This window comes from Anguilla anguilla, chromosome 6 (genome assembly GCF_013347855.1).
Source record: "Anguilla anguilla isolate fAngAng1 chromosome 6, fAngAng1.pri, whole genome shotgun sequence".
In the NCBI taxonomy this organism is placed as follows: Eukaryota; Metazoa; Chordata; class Actinopteri; order Anguilliformes; family Anguillidae; genus Anguilla; species Anguilla anguilla.
In genome coordinates, this window is record NC_049206.1 from 24924359 (window position 1) to 24940477 (window position 16119).

Sequence of the window (16119 nt, forward strand, 5' to 3'; positions counted from 1 at the left end):
CACAATTCTTCTTGTTTTGAAGAACAGTTGATCTTGACCAACCCAATGTTTTGGCTATGTCTCTGATCAACTTAGTCAGATGTTTTCATCCCATGATTGCCTGCTTTACTGGTATTTATACTTCTGTGGTACCCATGTTGTGAGACAACGGAAACAGACTCCAAATGCATATTCTGAACCTAGAATCATCTCTAGACCTTTTAATAGCTTTTTTCATCCTGCGTGAAATAATGATTCAGCAACACACAGATGGCCAGAAACTGGTTCAAAAATTGGTTCACTGTCCAAATGGATATAAATGCAGTCCTAATACAGACTGCACTGTACCTTTGTCACATTTTAGTCTATTTACATCTCCCTTTCTTAGCCTTTATCCTGTTTATGGCTTGTAATCTTCTTTAAAAGTGCTTTGAAGGCAACATACGGAAGGTACTGTGTAAATAAATAAATAAATAAGATAGGGAAGCAGGAAATGGAAATTCTTACACTTAAATATTTGATACTGCCTTGTTTTGCATTATAGCATAAATTCTATGACTGTGATTAAGCTACTTTTTGAGCATGACTTTTTTTACTAAATTTACACCCTCTCTAGCATTTGTAAGTTGCATCATCATATCATCTGTGAAGTACTGCAAGTTGTATCATTGCATCATATCAGTCCTAATCTTAGTACCAGGCAATACCAGTATTTTCCTATTAAGCTATTATTGTCGGCGATATAACCCAAAATTATTGTATATCCCTAAAATAAAACAGTGTGTTCAGTGCCTGATGACTCCTTGTTTCTGCAGGAGAGGGACTTGCCCAAGGCACCCTGGGAGTTCCTCAGCAGAGCCGATTTCCTGACTTCCTGGACTCCCTGCCGGGCACCAACGTGGATCTGGGCACTCTGGAGGGAGCCGACCTCATCCCCATCCTCAACGACGTGGAGTCGGTGCTCAACAAGGCCGAGCCCTACCTCACCTGGCTGTAGAACAAGCGAGAGACCAGAGTGAGGCGCCAGAGACCAACATACAACAAGACTAAAGACTGAAGTGCATGGTTTTTTTCTGTTTGGTCAATGAATTTTTTAAAACTTTTATATCTGTGTCTCAGTTGACCTCATGATTATGTTATTCCTCTGAATCCAAAACAGAAAAACACTAACAAAGCCTTTCAATTAGTACCACAAGAAAAGCACATATGGTGATATCACAGTGAATCACAATCTTTGTAGCACTAAACCTTTTTGACATGTAGCATAGACTTATTTTATTTTCCATACTTTTTAAAGCAATAGCTGGTAAATATGTCGGTTGCGGTTTATGAAACGGATAGGATGGCCCAAACCAGTGATGCTGGTCCTCGTGTGCTGTGGAAAGCACAGGAAGCAGGCAGGGATGCCATTAGTGCAGCAGGTTGGATTCACTTGTCCTTTTTGAAATGTATAGTGTAATCGGGCTCCTATAATTAGTGTCCAACAATATTGTTACTCTACAAAATATTCAACGAATACAGCAGAGAGAACAGGGAACAGTCTCGTCATGTATCCACAACATGCATGCATTTAGCTGTGACCATTATAAAATCAGCTCAAGCGTTATGAACCAAAGTGATTTTTTTTTCCCTTAACTCTTTTCTATTTTTACCAAATATACTGTACCAAAATTTCCTAATGTGTGTTGAGTTTTGAGTTAAGTGAAACTGTAAACTTACAGTTGAACTGAGTAGCTTTTAAGTCATGTTATTTAGTTGTACTCTAGCTGAGCGTACAAGCACACATTCAGCTTTTTAGTGATAAGGACACCGAAGGGTGTCACACTTCAGCTGTGTTAAGTAGCAAACTTCTATTTAATAGTATTCACTTTTTTATAACAGTACATTTAAAAAATACAAGCTGTAAAAATGCCACAATTCGTTCAGCTGCATTTCTTGGCTTTCTAGTATTAATATAGTTAGCTTTTTGTATTTATAAAGGGCTATTTTTCTTTTTGTAATAGCGATTTTAGGTTTTAATAAATTTGAAACTTCAAAGCACTACAATTCAACTATGCATTAAGAGATTTCAGTTTATGAATGTATGTTGAGTGTTGAGAAGTTTATCAAAATAAATAATCCTCTGTAAATAATTATTTTATTCAAATACTATGCATGGCTTTATTTTTTTAATACATCACGTCTCCACATTTTGTATTGTTTAGGAGACAGACTTAAATCCAAAGGAGTACACCTCATTGACATTTGTGCTGCTGGGATTTTAAAAAAGAAATGTTTTTTATCATTTGAGAAAAATGTGGTTAAATATAATGAATGATTCATTATCAATTGGGGAAACTGTGGCTTGAAGAGACATTGCTTCGTTCTGCATGTACTAATGCAACCTAGTTACCTTTGTCTAAACTCTGTTTTGCATGTTTAACGTGGTATAGTGCAAGTGCTCGATAATCCCACTGTCTATCATGACTGTGCTGTGCCCTGTTTCCCTATAGAATGTCAGGACTGAGAAGGCAACAGTGTATGTGAATTGTGCTGGTGAATTTAACAAAGGAAGGAAACTGATATTGGATTGGGCACTGCTGATGATGTCCTGGAGTGAAGTCACACAGAATAAGAAATGTAGCAGCCATTAAGAAGGCAATGACAGACATAGGCCTCCTTAGCTGGCCCTGACCCTTTTCTCACTGTAGCTGCATCACATTCAGATGTCATCTGTGTTAGTCAGTTTTTTTACTGCCAGTGACAGTGGCATGTATTCAGTGAATACTTGTTCTTAACTGGCATGAATTGGTTTTCCATCAAAAAAATTAGCAAATTAATTTTAGAAATTGCTGAATCTTCCAATCTGTGGTTGTGTAATGTTTGCATTTGTACTTAATTATAGTCAAAGTTAAGCACACAAGTTGATTGAATTCAGGCCAGTGCATTCGGCATCACTAAGTCTTGCCATTGTAATCAGTTCCCACGCTGCACTCTTGTATAAACAAAGCATCCAGTGACTGGGCTCAAACAAAACTGATTTTGTTTCAGCTGATCTGAAATCAGTGAGGTTGAAGAGCACATGGAATGAGGAACACAAAGACATGTGCCTGGGTGCCAGGTTTCCACAGTGGTAATCATATTTAAAGAAGGCTTGGAGAACGGGCTCACCCTGGCAAGCCTGATAAAACTTTCCTCAATTATGACCGAAATGCTTTGGGTTCTAAAGCACCATGTTCTCTTCTTCTTTCATTGACCACTACAGTAATAGTAATCATGAAAGCAAGTGATATAATACTGAGTGAAGACTGTGTGGTATTCTAACTGCCTGGTTTGATTTCTAAAGCTAAAATGATTTTCTTGCATTAATCGTCTCATCCACTATTTGGAAAAAAATGTCTCCAATAAGATTGATACAATGATGAGAATTATGATCAGGTGTGTTACTAATGAAGTGGAGTGGTGTACAACACAGTTTTAACAATAAGGGTTTGAGGTTCAAGAAAATGCATGGAAAGAACTGTTTTCTGTGGTTAACATTTGTAATTGTTAATTGCCAAGGAGTTCTGAAAATTGTTTGCAAATAAGGCATATATTGTGGAGCTCTCAGAATTTGAGAAGAAAGCTATAGTAACAAATAAAAACTCTAATAAAGCCATAAAAACCATTATGAGCATTGGTACTGTAATATGGCTGTTATTTGTTAACATGACCCATTCTGTTTCTTTATTTTTCATTAAACTATTCCGATAAAAATCATTCAGCACATTACCAGACATTATGATTGGCTTATTACTTACAATTCCTTTCATGCCACTAATTTTGGTTTATGTATTCATTGTCATAGAAAAATGCAAAAAGGAACAACTAGGCCAACTTGGTACTACAGAATTACCAAAGAAATTGAGTTCCAGAAACTAAACAATGTTTGTGCATTGTATGGCTAGATACTCAATGAATAGGCCTAGATTCCCACATAATTGTATTAATAAAACTTGGCGATGTTTCAGCCTAAACGACATATTTTAACTTTTGTTTTTGCATATAGTACAGTTAGGTTATATTGGTTTATTCCTATACATTTACTCTATTATTGCCACCACTTGCCTGATAGGCTACTGTGAAATCTTCCATGTATATAGTAAAGCAATCGCCATATACCGTAGGTCTACCAGCCAGGTAAACTGCAGAGGTACAACGCTCAGTTTGATCACATATTATGAAAGAAATGTCATCAATGATCGAAAGTATTTTTTTAAATCACGTTTAACTGGTCGAAGACGTTTAACACGTTTAACGGGAGACAGTGGGAAGCTATATTATGAAATCCCGTATGCAACGAAAAGAGAGCATGTTCCTGAATTACTTAATTAATTCATTAAGGCCAGACTAATTAGAGCCTAAGTATCCATCATCCATGCATTATGTATATTATCCAGGGCAGGTCGCGGGGGTGCTGGAGCCTATCCCAGGGTGCATTGGGAGAGGTATCATTTCAGTAGGCCTAAATAAAAATGGACGTAAATTGACTTAAATTGACACTTTTAGTTTCAAGCAACACCCATTCCCGAATCATTCATGCTTTTGTAGTGCTATAAAAGCGTGGAGCTAGCAAGTGTATAAACCATCTTGGGGTTTGTGTTTAATACACTCATTAATATCAGTTGGTAGAGACACAACAATGCGTAGCAGTAAACGGTTTTTTAAAATAGTGTTACTACTTTAGTAGTAACTTTTACAGGTTACCCTCAAAGACGTGTAGGATCCACGATCCAGGCTCCTACAAAAGTGACAAAAAGGCTAATAAAAATTTTAATAAAACAAATAAAACAATAGGCAACTGTTGCAGTCGATGTACGAACTTCGGTATATTAAAGGACTCAACGTTTAAACAAGTTGATAAAATCTCTGCTTAAATACGGTAAACGGTGTTATTAGCTGTTCAATCAACGCTGATCAATTGTCCAAGGCTATATATATCTCTGATGAGCACGCGCGGTTATTTTTTGTGGCACACGTCACATTGCCCCGACGTGGTAAATGCAAAATGTTTACGGTTTTAAGGGCTTGGCAGAAGAACCATGAAGCACTTTTCTGTATTTTAATCACACTGTGGACGCTCGCTCATTGCCGTGTGGTGCCAGGAACGAGAAAGGCGGCTGCAACAATTCATTTCAAGTCAACTTTTCAAAAAAGCGGAATCGATAGGCCAATAAATTTCGGAATGCTCCTAATTGGGAATGCGCCGTTGAATACGAATTTTAGAGCTGGTCAAACGAGAGAAGACCTCGACAGGAACGGAAGAAAGCATACGACGAAATCGCTTGACTACGAGTTTGACTACCAGTCTGATTCGGGTGAGTAGTCAGTTAACCTGTTGATTTTACTCTTATGTTAATCCAGGGGTGTCGGCCTTTGTGATCAGAGTACCAAAATACACTAACTCCTACTGGAAGGATCACTGACTAGGGAAGGTGGTGTACCCTCTAGGATTGGGGTGGGCAAGTAGAGCTGTATCCGTTTCATACTGACTTCGGTCTTATTTAATTAGCCCTGTCATTTATGCTGTCTGACATCTTGGCTACATTTCTGGATAAGTACAAGAATGACAGCCATAGAATGTGTCCTTATGTGTAGTTTTACTGTGGTCGAATCTATGAAGCAGTGTTTGTGTAGGCTACAGCCAGTTTGCTCATTTAGCTGGAGTAACTGGTGGAAACACACCTGCAGGACCAGAATTGCCTGCCCCTGCTGTAGGACTACACTATATGACCCAAAGCATCTGCACACCCTTTGGTCTGGGGCTGTTGGTGGTTTGGGCTAGGCCCCTTAGTTCCATCCATCCATCCATTATCTATAGGCCTACCTGCTTATCCTGGGCAGGGTTGCGAGAGGTGCTGGAGCCTATCCCAGCGTGCATTGGGTGAGAGGCCGAAATACACCATGGACAGGCTGCCAATCTATTGCAGGGCACACTGATCACTCGCCGTTCATTCACACACTCGTATCTATGGACAATTTAGTTTCCAATTAGCCTATTTGCACATCTTTAGCCTGTGGGAGGAAACCGGAGTACACTGAGGAAACCCACACGGACATGGGGAGAACATGCAAACTCCACACACGGGCCCAGTATGGGATTCAAACCCTGGTCCTTCTTGCTGTGGGGCAGCATTGCACCACTGTGCTGCCCCCCTTAGTTCCAGTGAAGGCAAATCGTAATGCTACAACACACAATCACATTCTGGATGATTCTGTGCTTTCCTACAGTTTGGGAAAGGCCCTTTCCGGTTTCAACATGACGATGCCCCCAGGCACACTGAGGTCCATAACGAAATTGTTGTTGAATGGTGTGGAAGAATTTGGACTGCACAGGGCACTGACCTCAGATCCACCTAACTCCTTTGGGATCTATTGGAAAGTTAACTATGAGCCAGGCCCAATTGCTCAATCAATGCTAGAAGGCTTATGCTCTTCTGGCTGAAAGGAAGCAAATTCCTGCTGCGACGCACCAACATCTAGCATAAAGCCTTTCCAGTAGAGTAGAGGTTGTTATAGCAGCAATGGGTGGACCAACTCTGTAATAATGCCCATAATTTTGGATGATGTTTAATGTCTGGGGTCCACGTACTTTTGGCCATGTAGCATAGCTTGTAATTTTGAATTGGACTGGACACTGCTTGTACATTTTCCGCATTTCTTTGTGGAGCTAAATGTTGTACTTGCACCTAGCCTGGAATGAAAACGCACAATGGAAGCCCCATGCTCGTTCTGGAGAAAGCCCTCAATCTATTCAAAACCTACAACGTCTCAACCCATTAGTGGAGTGTGGGACTGACTCAATGGCGCTCATAATGCGAGGTGGACTCCCTCATCACCCCTTGTATTTTACGGTCGACAGAGGAGGTAAGTGTACGGTCGTACATGCGTTTGTCTGGCTGCAAGACTGCATTTGTGCAGTGTTACCTGTAGAAGTTGTCAATGTGGTCTTGACCCCTTTCTAAAAGTAACCATGTGTTTAGCATTTATACAGCTGGATATATAGAAAACACTGGTTAAGTACCTTGCTCAAGGCTCTGACTGTTGGGTTACAAGACCAGTTGCTTACCCATTATACTACATTGGAATGCATGCATGCATGCATGTTTTAATTGCACAATAATTGACCTTTTTGATGTAGATGAGAAATACACTTCTGGTTAGTGTGGTCCTATAAATTGGGACCTGTTTACTTTGCATGTTGTATCAATGACCTAGCATTATACATGAGAGAATTTGAATGGGAAAAGCTTGGCAGTTCTCATTTGAAATGTGCATCACTTCCTGTTCCTTCCAGTGCTGGTTCTCAATGATATATTTTGAGGTATTAAAGTGGAGGCCTTGGACGCATGTCTGAAATGGTTCATTTTGCCCCCTTGCTCCCCCCCCCCCTCCCAAACCACAAGCACATTGACAAATAGTGATGTGTGATTTCTTTTGGCAGAGAACGCTGCCCCTCTACCCCTGAAGCAGCTTCCACCTCAGTGTGGTTACACTCTGACAACATCTCGAAACATGATCTTCACAGTACCCTACCTTGGTTGCTATGGCATACAAGACGTAAGGACTCTCCTGCCAGTTTATGAATATTTTTTTCCAATTAATCTTTGACTTCTCCAAGAGGCTGACTGATTTCTCTTAGGGGGGCAGTTATGTGCTGCCGTTGCTTTGGTCAGGGACTCCTGTGAAAATGTCCTGCCCAGTTACACCTGCCCTACTTCCTACTCCCTCTGTGTCCTGCTACCCTTTTGGCATGGTTGTGAAAGTTCCCCAAAGACTGACTGTGTCTGAGGATCTCAGAGTGAAGGGTGAGTCCAGTTTGCATTTCCCTTTAACTCTCCTTAAAAAAATTCTATAGCTGTCACAAGAGTAGTGTTGGGCTGTGTTTAGTCTTTAACTAATAGAAGGTAGGTACAGTATGCAGTCAGTAGTTTGGAGGAAACTACAATCTGTAACTAGGGATAACTAAATTGACATTTTACAGACCTATAAAGTAAATTAAAGTCTAATAGGTGATATTAGAGAGGTAGACTTCCATGTCAAGTTAAAATTAATAAATCAGTTGGCATGGAAGTGGGCATACGATTTACACATGTGCGTACGCAGGGGAGATGTTCTGTAGCAATGGAAAGATTCTGAGGAGGTTTAACTCGCCTGCTGTGACTGCAGTGATTCTTGGTGTCCAAATGCTTTGCTGAAGTTATCTTAATACAGTGTGCTGTACTGTTTCTTTTTTTTAGTCTCGGATGAGTGGAAGCCATTTTCCACGGTGGCACATTGTGACTACAATGTCATGAACTATCCCAGAGGACTAGTAATCACTGCTCCGTATGCCCCCTGTGGGGCTTTCAAGGTATGCCTATTCTCAACTAATCTTGGGTTCTATAAAATTATACTGGATTTATGTATGCTTTATACCAGGGATAAGCAACTCGCAGTCCTCGAGGGCTGAGAACTGCTGATTTTCCACCCTCCCTTGCCTGGGAGTCGGGTGTGAAGACAGTCTGGCCAATCAGTAGCACTAATTACCTGGGAGAAAAGAAAACCAGGGCTTGGATTTGGATTTGAGGGCCAAAGCTGATCCCTGCTTTAGGCCATTTAAATATTGGGTATGATGTGATTGTTTGTAAAATGTAGCATATTTATGTTGCCATGCCTCATGGAAATGTTGCTGTACTAATGCTATATTGGTGTTAAATGGTGATTTCACGTTATGGAGTTTTAGAATTCACTTTTATTGGCTTAGGTGGTTTGCTATTGGCATTTGGAATTGAGTATTCGGTGGTTTCACTACCCACCTGCTTTATGATGGGCTTTGAAGTTCATTATATAAAGCTTCAGTTAACTAAAGCAATGTGTAGAAACATTCTTTACCAGAGTCAGTATGTTGCCCTGTTATGCAAAGTTTATTTTTTTTTACTATAGCCTATGGTGCATGCAACCTGAGATGGTTGCATTCAAGGAAAGCATAGTGCAGCTTACTATATCAACATTGCTCCCATGTCCATGGGAATGAACAACTAAATTTTGGAATTGAACAGGAATGTTCCAGCACAATAGACATGCACATTTATTGTGAATAAATGCAATAGAATTAATGTAGTCCTATGTGCAACCTCAAAATATTGCTGGCCATGTTGTAATTTGCTGTTACTAGGAAACTGGGGGTGAGTTGCTTCATATTTGCCAAACAAGTTATTTTGACAGTCACTTTGCATCCAGTTGTCTCAACCAACAATTCATGGATAAAAGTATGTGGACCCCTTGATGGTCACCATCTCATCCAAAATTATGGGCATTAATGTGATTGGTTTGCCCTTTGCTGCTGTAATAACCTCCACTCTTCTGGGAAGGCTTTATACTAGATGCCTGGTGTATTGCTACAGGGATTCAGCCGGAAGAGCATAAGTGAGGTCAGGCGCTGATTGGCCGATTAGGCCTGTCTCGCAGGTTGGCTTTCCAATTGATCCCAAAGGTGTTGGATGGGGTTGTGGCCCCTTGGTGGTGGAATGGGCTTCCCGTTGTAGTTATGATGCAGAGTGAAGACTTCAGATTGCAAAATGGTCTCCCTGCCCCCTTATTGATAACTTTGGATTTCTATTTGAATGTTAGTTATAGCTATTTAGAGAATGTCCTCTGGTGTTTTAGTTATGTAATGAATTGTTAGATTTTTCTTTTACTGATTAATGGGCCTCTGCCTTCCTGGTGATGCTGCATTTTTCAGTTGCTGTCCTCTACTTCTGCATGTTGCTCTGGATGGGTGTCTGCCAAGTGATTGTAATGCATATTTTGATGCATTTATAAGCATATTGACATGAATTTATGCATCAATAGTACAGTACTAGCAGTAGTTTAAGGTAGAACTGTCTACACTTCAACTGTTTTCCTTTGTTCCCTCTTCATTTGTGGACTGCAAGGACCACTTTCACCACATTGTCTTTGAACTGGGTTCTCCCTATATCCTAGCACATGATTTAATGTTAACTTTGATCAGTGGTTCCCAAACCTCTCCTGGGTTACCCCCAGCCAGATTCAGGCATTTCTGTCATCAAGTTATCACATGTTATACAACTAATCAAGCCCTTGATTGAACCATCAGGGGTGCTTGAAATGGAATGCATCAGATACCTGGATCAGGCTTGCGGTGTACTGGAGTGGTTTGGGAACCTAGCTTGGATTGTAACCAATTGTTTTTGAAAATATAAGATTAGCCCCCCCCCCAAATGAAATGATTAAAAATGTGTATTTTTTAACTTTTTGGGGGGTTTAACGACCTTTTTTATAATTTAAACTAAACATCATTTTAGACCATAGAGCTCCTTGTCTGGAGCGTTACCCAGTTGTACGTGCCATAGGAAATGGTTACAACTGAAAATTTAGTGGAATGTTCTTGTATAGTCATTCAAGTCCTGTACTGGAAATCCTTAGCTTTACATTCCATAATTATTTTACATATTGTGATCATTATCAATCCAAAAAACTTTAAAATGTATTGCCTCCATACCCACTCTTGTGAAGCTAGTTTGTCACTTGTATGTATCTAATGATTTGTTTTCATGATGGCAAAATGTTTACAGGATGGAAATCATACCCTCAACATCCTTTCAAGACATGGAGAGCTGGAACTGTCTTGTCCATTTCTTCGCCCTTCAGCTGCAGCTCATTTAAGCCATTCTGCCCAGACTCCTACCCCTGTGACTCGCCCACACTATCCGGCCCAGACTCCTGCCCCTGTGACTCGCCCACACTATCCGGCCCAGACTCCTGCCCCTGTGACTCGCCCACATTATCCAGCCCAGACTCCTGCCCCGGTGACTCACCCACACTATCCGGCCCAGACTCCTGCCCCTGTGACTCGCCCGCACTATCCGGCCCAGACTCCTGCCCCTGTAACTCGCCCACACTATCCGGCCCAGACTCCTGCCCCTGTGACTCGCCCACACTATCCGGCCCAGACTCCTGCCCCGGTGACTCGCCCGCACTATCCGGCCCAGACTCCTGCCCCTGTGACTCGCCCGCACTATCCGGCCCAGACTCCTGCCCCTGTGACTCGCCCGCACTATCCGGCCCAGACTCCTGCCCCTGTGACTCGCCCGCACTATCCGGCCCAGACTCCTGCCCCTGTGACGCGCCCGCACTATCCGGCCCAGACTCCTGCCCCTGTGACTCACCCACACTATCCAGCCCAGACTCCTGCCCCTGTGACGCACGCACACTATCCGGCCCAGACTCCTGCCCCTGTAACTCACCCTCAGTATCCGACCCAGACTCCTGCCGCTGTAACCCGCCCACACCATTCAGCCCAGACTCCTGCCCATTTAGCATGCCCACACTATCCAGCCCATTGCTCCTGCCCCCACTGTTCTTCCCAGACTCCTGCCCCTGTGACTCGCCCACACTATCCGGCCCAGACTCCTGCCCCTGTGACTCGCCCACACTATCCGGCCCAGACTCCTGCCCCTGTGACTCGCCCACACTATCCGGCCCAGACTCCTGCCCCTGTGACTCGCCCACACTATCCGGCCCAAACTCCTGCCCCTGTAAGTTGCCCACACTATCCGGCCCAGACTCCTGCCCCTGCAAGTCGCCCACACTATCCGGCCCAGACTCCTGCCCCTGCAAGTCGCCCACACTATCCGGCCCAGACTCCTGCCCCTGCAAGTCGCCCACACTATCCGGCCCAGACTCCTGCCCCTGCAAGTCGCCCACACTATCCGGCCCAGACTCCTGCCCCTGCAAGTCGCCCACACTATCCGGCCCAGACTCCTGCCCCTGTGACTCGCCCACGCTATCCGGCCCAGACTCCTGCCCCTGTGACTCGCCCACACTATCCGGTCCAGACTCCTGCCCCTGTGACTCGCCCACACTATCCGGCCCAGACTCCTGCCCCTGTAAGTCGCCCACACTATCCGGCCCAGACTCCTGCCCCTGTAAGTCGCCCACACTATCCGGCCCAGACTCCTGCCCCTGTAAGTCGCCCACACTATCCGGCCCAGACTCTTGCCCCTGTGACACGGCCACGCTATCCGGCCCAGACTCCTGCCCCTGTAACACACCCACACTACCCACACTGTCCTTTCCAGACTCCTGCCCCTGTAACACACCCACACCAACCTGCCCAGACTCCTGCCTCTGTAATGCGCCCACACTATCCGGCTCAGACTCCTGCCCCTGTAACTCATCCACACTATCCAACTAAGACTCCTGCACCTGTAACTTCAACTGCTTCTGAAACCAACCCAAACCACCCTTCTCCAGCTTTTGCCCATGCTACTCCCATTTCCCCAAAAAATCCCAGTTCCTATGGTTGTGATTCCACTTGCCTTCAGTGCTGCATATACATTTCTCATCACCATTATTCCCATAGTATTGCTGCTTCAGCTGAAACTCAAGCACCTAGTGGAATTCACCCTTTTTTTCCTTCTGAATATGCCCAACACCCCTGTTCTGCTTATTGCCATCATGCTCCCACTAGCTGTAGCTGTTTACCTTCAAACTCTCCAACTAAGCCACAGTACCTGGTCCCTGAAACTCACCCACAGTACCCTCCAGCTCCTGCCCCAGAAACTCACCCACAGCACCCTTCAGCTCCAGTCCCAGAAACTCGCCCACAGTACCCGCAAGCTCCTGCTCCTGAAACTCACCCACAGTATCCTCCTGCTCCTGAAACTCGCCCACTGTACCCGCAAGCACCTGCCCCTGAAACTCGCCCACAGTACCCTCCAGCTCCTGCCCCAGAAACTCGCCCACAGTACCCTCCAGCTCCTACTCCTGAAACTCACCCACCGTATCCTCCTGCTCCTGAAACTCGCCCACAGTACCCTCCAGCTCCTACTCCTGAAACTCACCCACAGTATCCTCCTGCTCCTGAAACTCGCCCACAGTACCCTCCAGCTCCTGCCCCAGAAACTCGCCCACAGTACCCTCCAGCTCCTGCCCCAGAAACTCGCCCACTGTGCCCTCCAGCTCCTGCTCCTGAAACTCACCCACAGTACCCTCCTGCTCCTGCCCCTGAAACTCACCCACAGTACCCTCCTGCTCCTGAAACTCGCCCACAGTACCCTCCAGCTCCTGCCCCAGAAACTCGCCCACAGTACCCTCCAGCTCCTGCTCCTGAAACTCACCCACAGTACCCACAAGCTCCTGCTCCTGAAACTCACCTACAGTACCCTCCTGCTCCTGAAACTCGCCCACAGTACCCTCCAGCTCCTGCCCCAGAAACTCACCCACAGTACCCTCCTGCTCCTGAAACCCGCCCACTGTACCCGCAAGCTCCTGCTCCTGAAACTCGCCCACAGTACCCGCAAGCTCCTGCCCCAGAAACTCACCCACAGTACCCTCCTGCTCCTGAAACCCGCCCACTGTACCCGCAAGCTCCTGCTCCTGAAACTCACCTACAGTACCCTCCTGCTCCTGAAACTCGCCCACTGTACCCACAAGCTCCTGCTCCTGAAACTCGCCCACTGTACCCACAAGCTCCTGCTCCTGAAACTCGCCCACAGTACCCTCCAGCTCCTGTCCCAGAAACTCACCCACAGTATCCTCCTGCTCCTGAAACTCACCCAGAGTATCCTCCTGCCCCAGAAACTCGCCCACAGTACCCTCCTGCCCCAGAAACTCGCCCACAGTACCCTCCTGCTCCTGAAACTCGCCCACAGTACCCGCAAGCTCCTGCCCCAGAAACTCACCCACAGTATCCTCCTGCCCCAGAAACTCACCCACAGTATCCTCCTGCTCCTGCTCCTGAAACTCACCCACTGTACCCGCAATCTCCTGCTCCTGAAACTCACCCACAGTACCCTCCTGCTCCTGAAACCCGCCCACTGTACCCGCAAGCTCCTGCTCCTGAAACTCACCTACAGTACCCTCCTGCTCCTGAAACTCGCCCACTGTACCCACAAGCTCCTGCTCCTGAAACTCGCCCACAGTACCCTCCAGCTCCTGTCCCAGAAACTCACCCACAGTATCCTCCTGCTCCTGAAACTCGCCCACTGTACCCACAAGCTCCTGCTCCTGAAACTCGCCCACAGTACCCTCCAGCTCCTGTCCCAGAAACTCACCCACAGTATCCTCCTGCTCCTGAAACTCACCCAGAGTATCCTCCTGCTCCTGAAACTCACCCAGAGTATCCTCCTGTCCCAGAAACTCGCCCACAGTACCCGCAAGCTCCTGCTCCTGAAACTCACCCAGAGTATCCTCCTGCTCCTGAAACTCACCCACAGTATCCTCCTGCCCCAGAAACTCACCCACAGTATCCTCCTGCTCCTGAAACTCGCCCACAGTACCCGCAAGCTCCTGCTCCTGAAACTCACCCACTGTACCCGCAATCTCCTGCCCCTGAAACTCGCCCACAGTACCCGCAAGCTCCTGCCCCTGAAACTCGCCCACAGTACCCTCCAGCTCCTGCCCCAGAAACTCGCCCACAGTACCCTCCAGCTCCTGCCCCAGAAACTCACCCACAGTACCCGCAAGCTCCTGCTCCTGAAACTCACCCACAGTATCCTCCTGCCCCAGAAACTCGCCCACAGTACCCTCCAGCTCCTGCTCCTGAAACTCACCCACAGTACCCGCAAGCTCCTGCTCCTGAAACTCACTCACAGTACCCTCCAGCTCCTGCTCCTGAAACTCACCCACAGTATCCTCCTGCCCCAGAAACTCACCCACAGTATCCTCCTGCCCCAGAAACTCACCCACAGTATCCTCCTGCTCCTGAAACTCGCCCACAGTACCCGCAAGCTCCTGCTTCTGAAACTCACCTACAGTACCCCGAAGCTCCTGCTCCTGAAACTCGCCCACTGTACCCGCAAGCTCCTGCTCCTGAAACTCGCCCACTGTACCCGCAAGCTCCTGCTCCTGAAACTCACCCACAGTACCCAGCCCTAGAAATGCAGCCAGAGCATCGTCCAGCTCCAGCCACAGAAATTCCCCCACAGTACCATGCAGCTCCAGCCCCTGAAGCTCATGCACAGTATCCTTCAGCTTCAGCCCCAGAAATTCACCCAGAGTACATGACTCCAGAAACTGACCCACTGAACCCAACACTTGAAATTCCCCTGCGGTACTCTCCTCCACCTCTAGTCCCTGAATCTTACCCACAGTACCTTCCAGCTCCTGTTCCAGAAACCCATCCGCATTACCCAGTCCCTGAAACTCCCTTGCAGTACTCTCCTCCAACTCCCTTTCCAGATACTCGCCTACAGTATCCATCTCTAGTCCGAGAAACTCACCCCCAAAAACCTAAATGCATTTTTTACCAACCAGGAACACATACTTGCCTTCAATACTCAAAACACCCCAATAAACCTGCCAGTCCCCCTCAACATTCAAACCAATACAATGCAGCAACTAGCAGCCGGCCGTTTCACAATGGTGAGTTTCATTTATGCTGAATTTAAGTTTTTTTTTTTTTTTTTTTTTTTTTTTTTTTTTTTTCTCCTTCTTTTTCCCTTTGTTAAATGAAATGACAACTCTGTTCTCCATGCAAACTGATTTTCATAGGGAAATTGACTTCCATTCACTAAATGGTTATAACTTTGGATTTTTTGGGTCCAACTAATCTTGTCTATGCAGGGGGGAACAACTACATCCAGCAGCTGTTTCAGTCTAACCCTCTGGAAAGTGATGTGCCATGAGGTGAAGATGAGCCAATGGAGATACGGGACTGCTGTTCAAGATCTTCCTCTGCTTAATGTGCCCATTACTGAGGACCTACAATTGCAATTGTAGACCATTTAAACTGTCATTAGCTGGTTATAATCTGACCAACTAGTTTTAGTCCTGGGGTACATTGCTGGATTTGAGCAGTTATGATTTCAGTCTTTCGAATAATGGTTTGATCTGATTTTTTTCCCCCCAATACTGTCATGAAATTTTGATGGCTATGCTAATAAATAAGTATTTATATCATTTTGGCTGTGTGAATAATCATGTCCCAGTTCTGTGAATGGACTACTGTGGTAGTGTGTATTACTATAACTAGTAAACCATAGCTTTAAACGAAATGCTTCCTAAAAGAATATACCAGTTATTTTAGCAAATTCCAAATAAATCCGTAACCTTAAATTCCCACCCTGAATCAATTGTGGATGGTAAAAGGTTGTTCATTTGTCAATCCTATTTATT

General features: G+C 45.3%; 3 protein-coding genes across 31 annotated transcripts in view; 1 reads left to right on the forward strand and 2 right to left on the reverse strand.

The window, feature by feature from the left end:
- LOC118230668 (WW domain-containing transcription regulator protein 1-like) overlaps positions 1 to 3717 on the forward strand; it is a 39806-nt gene extending 36089 nt beyond the window's left edge. For 2 of the 3 annotated variants that reach the window (XM_035423882.1, XM_035423884.1), the window contains exon 6: positions 795 to 3717. In XM_035423882.1, the coding sequence (XP_035279773.1) occupies positions 795 to 976 (182 nt within the window). In that variant the 3' untranslated portion in view covers positions 977 to 3717. The remainder of the gene's footprint in view (positions 1 to 794) is intronic. The other variant, XM_035423883.1, reaches the window with a different exon arrangement.
- Positions 3718 to 10585: 6868 nt separating this feature from the next.
- On the reverse strand, positions 10586 to 12353 carry LOC118229655 (sodium/potassium/calcium exchanger 1-like). Its single transcript, XM_035421816.1, has 3 exons — positions 12321 to 12353; positions 11374 to 12192; positions 10586 to 10956 (listed from the first exon to the last, which is right to left on the reverse strand). The coding sequence occupies exons 1-3, from the start codon at positions 12351 to 12353 to the stop codon at positions 10684 to 10686; spliced, it is 1125 nt and encodes a 374-aa protein (XP_035277707.1). The 3' UTR covers positions 10586 to 10683.
- Positions 12354 to 12414: 61 nt separating this feature from the next.
- On the reverse strand, positions 12415 to 15318 carry LOC118230823 (protein Ycf2-like). Of its 27 annotated transcripts, none has more exons than XM_035424181.1 (3): positions 14658 to 15317; positions 14515 to 14555; positions 12730 to 14484 (listed from the first exon to the last, which is right to left on the reverse strand). In XM_035424181.1, exons 1-3 carry the CDS (start codon positions 15202 to 15204, stop codon positions 12829 to 12831), a joined length of 2244 nt encoding a protein of 747 aa, XP_035280072.1. In that variant the 5' UTR covers positions 15205 to 15317; the 3' UTR covers positions 12730 to 12828. The 27 variants fall into 27 exon arrangements, with proteins under 27 accessions (XP_035280078.1, XP_035280058.1, XP_035280057.1 ...); XM_035424183.1 differs by having other exon boundaries at positions 12730 to 14436; positions 14503 to 14555; XM_035424191.1 differs by having other exon boundaries at positions 12730 to 14040; positions 14257 to 14309; positions 14490 to 15317.
- Positions 15319 to 16119: the final 801 nt, after the last annotated feature.

Coding starts and splice junctions, on each gene's coding strand:
- LOC118230823 (XM_035424167.1), bottom strand. CDS start 15,204: ATGGATACTGTAGGCGAGTATCTGGAAAGGGAGTTGGAGGAGAGTACT.
- LOC118229655 (XM_035421816.1), bottom strand. CDS start 12,353: ATGGTGATGAGAAATGTATATGCAGCACTGAAG. Junction 12,193..12,320: donor ATGTATATGCAGCACTGAAG/GCAAGTGGAATC, acceptor CAGGAGTCTTAG/TTGGATAGTGTGGATGAGTT. Junction 10,957..11,373: donor TGGGCGAGTCACAGGGGCAG/GAGTCTGGGAAG, acceptor TCACCGGGGCAG/GAGTCTGGGCCGGATAGTGT.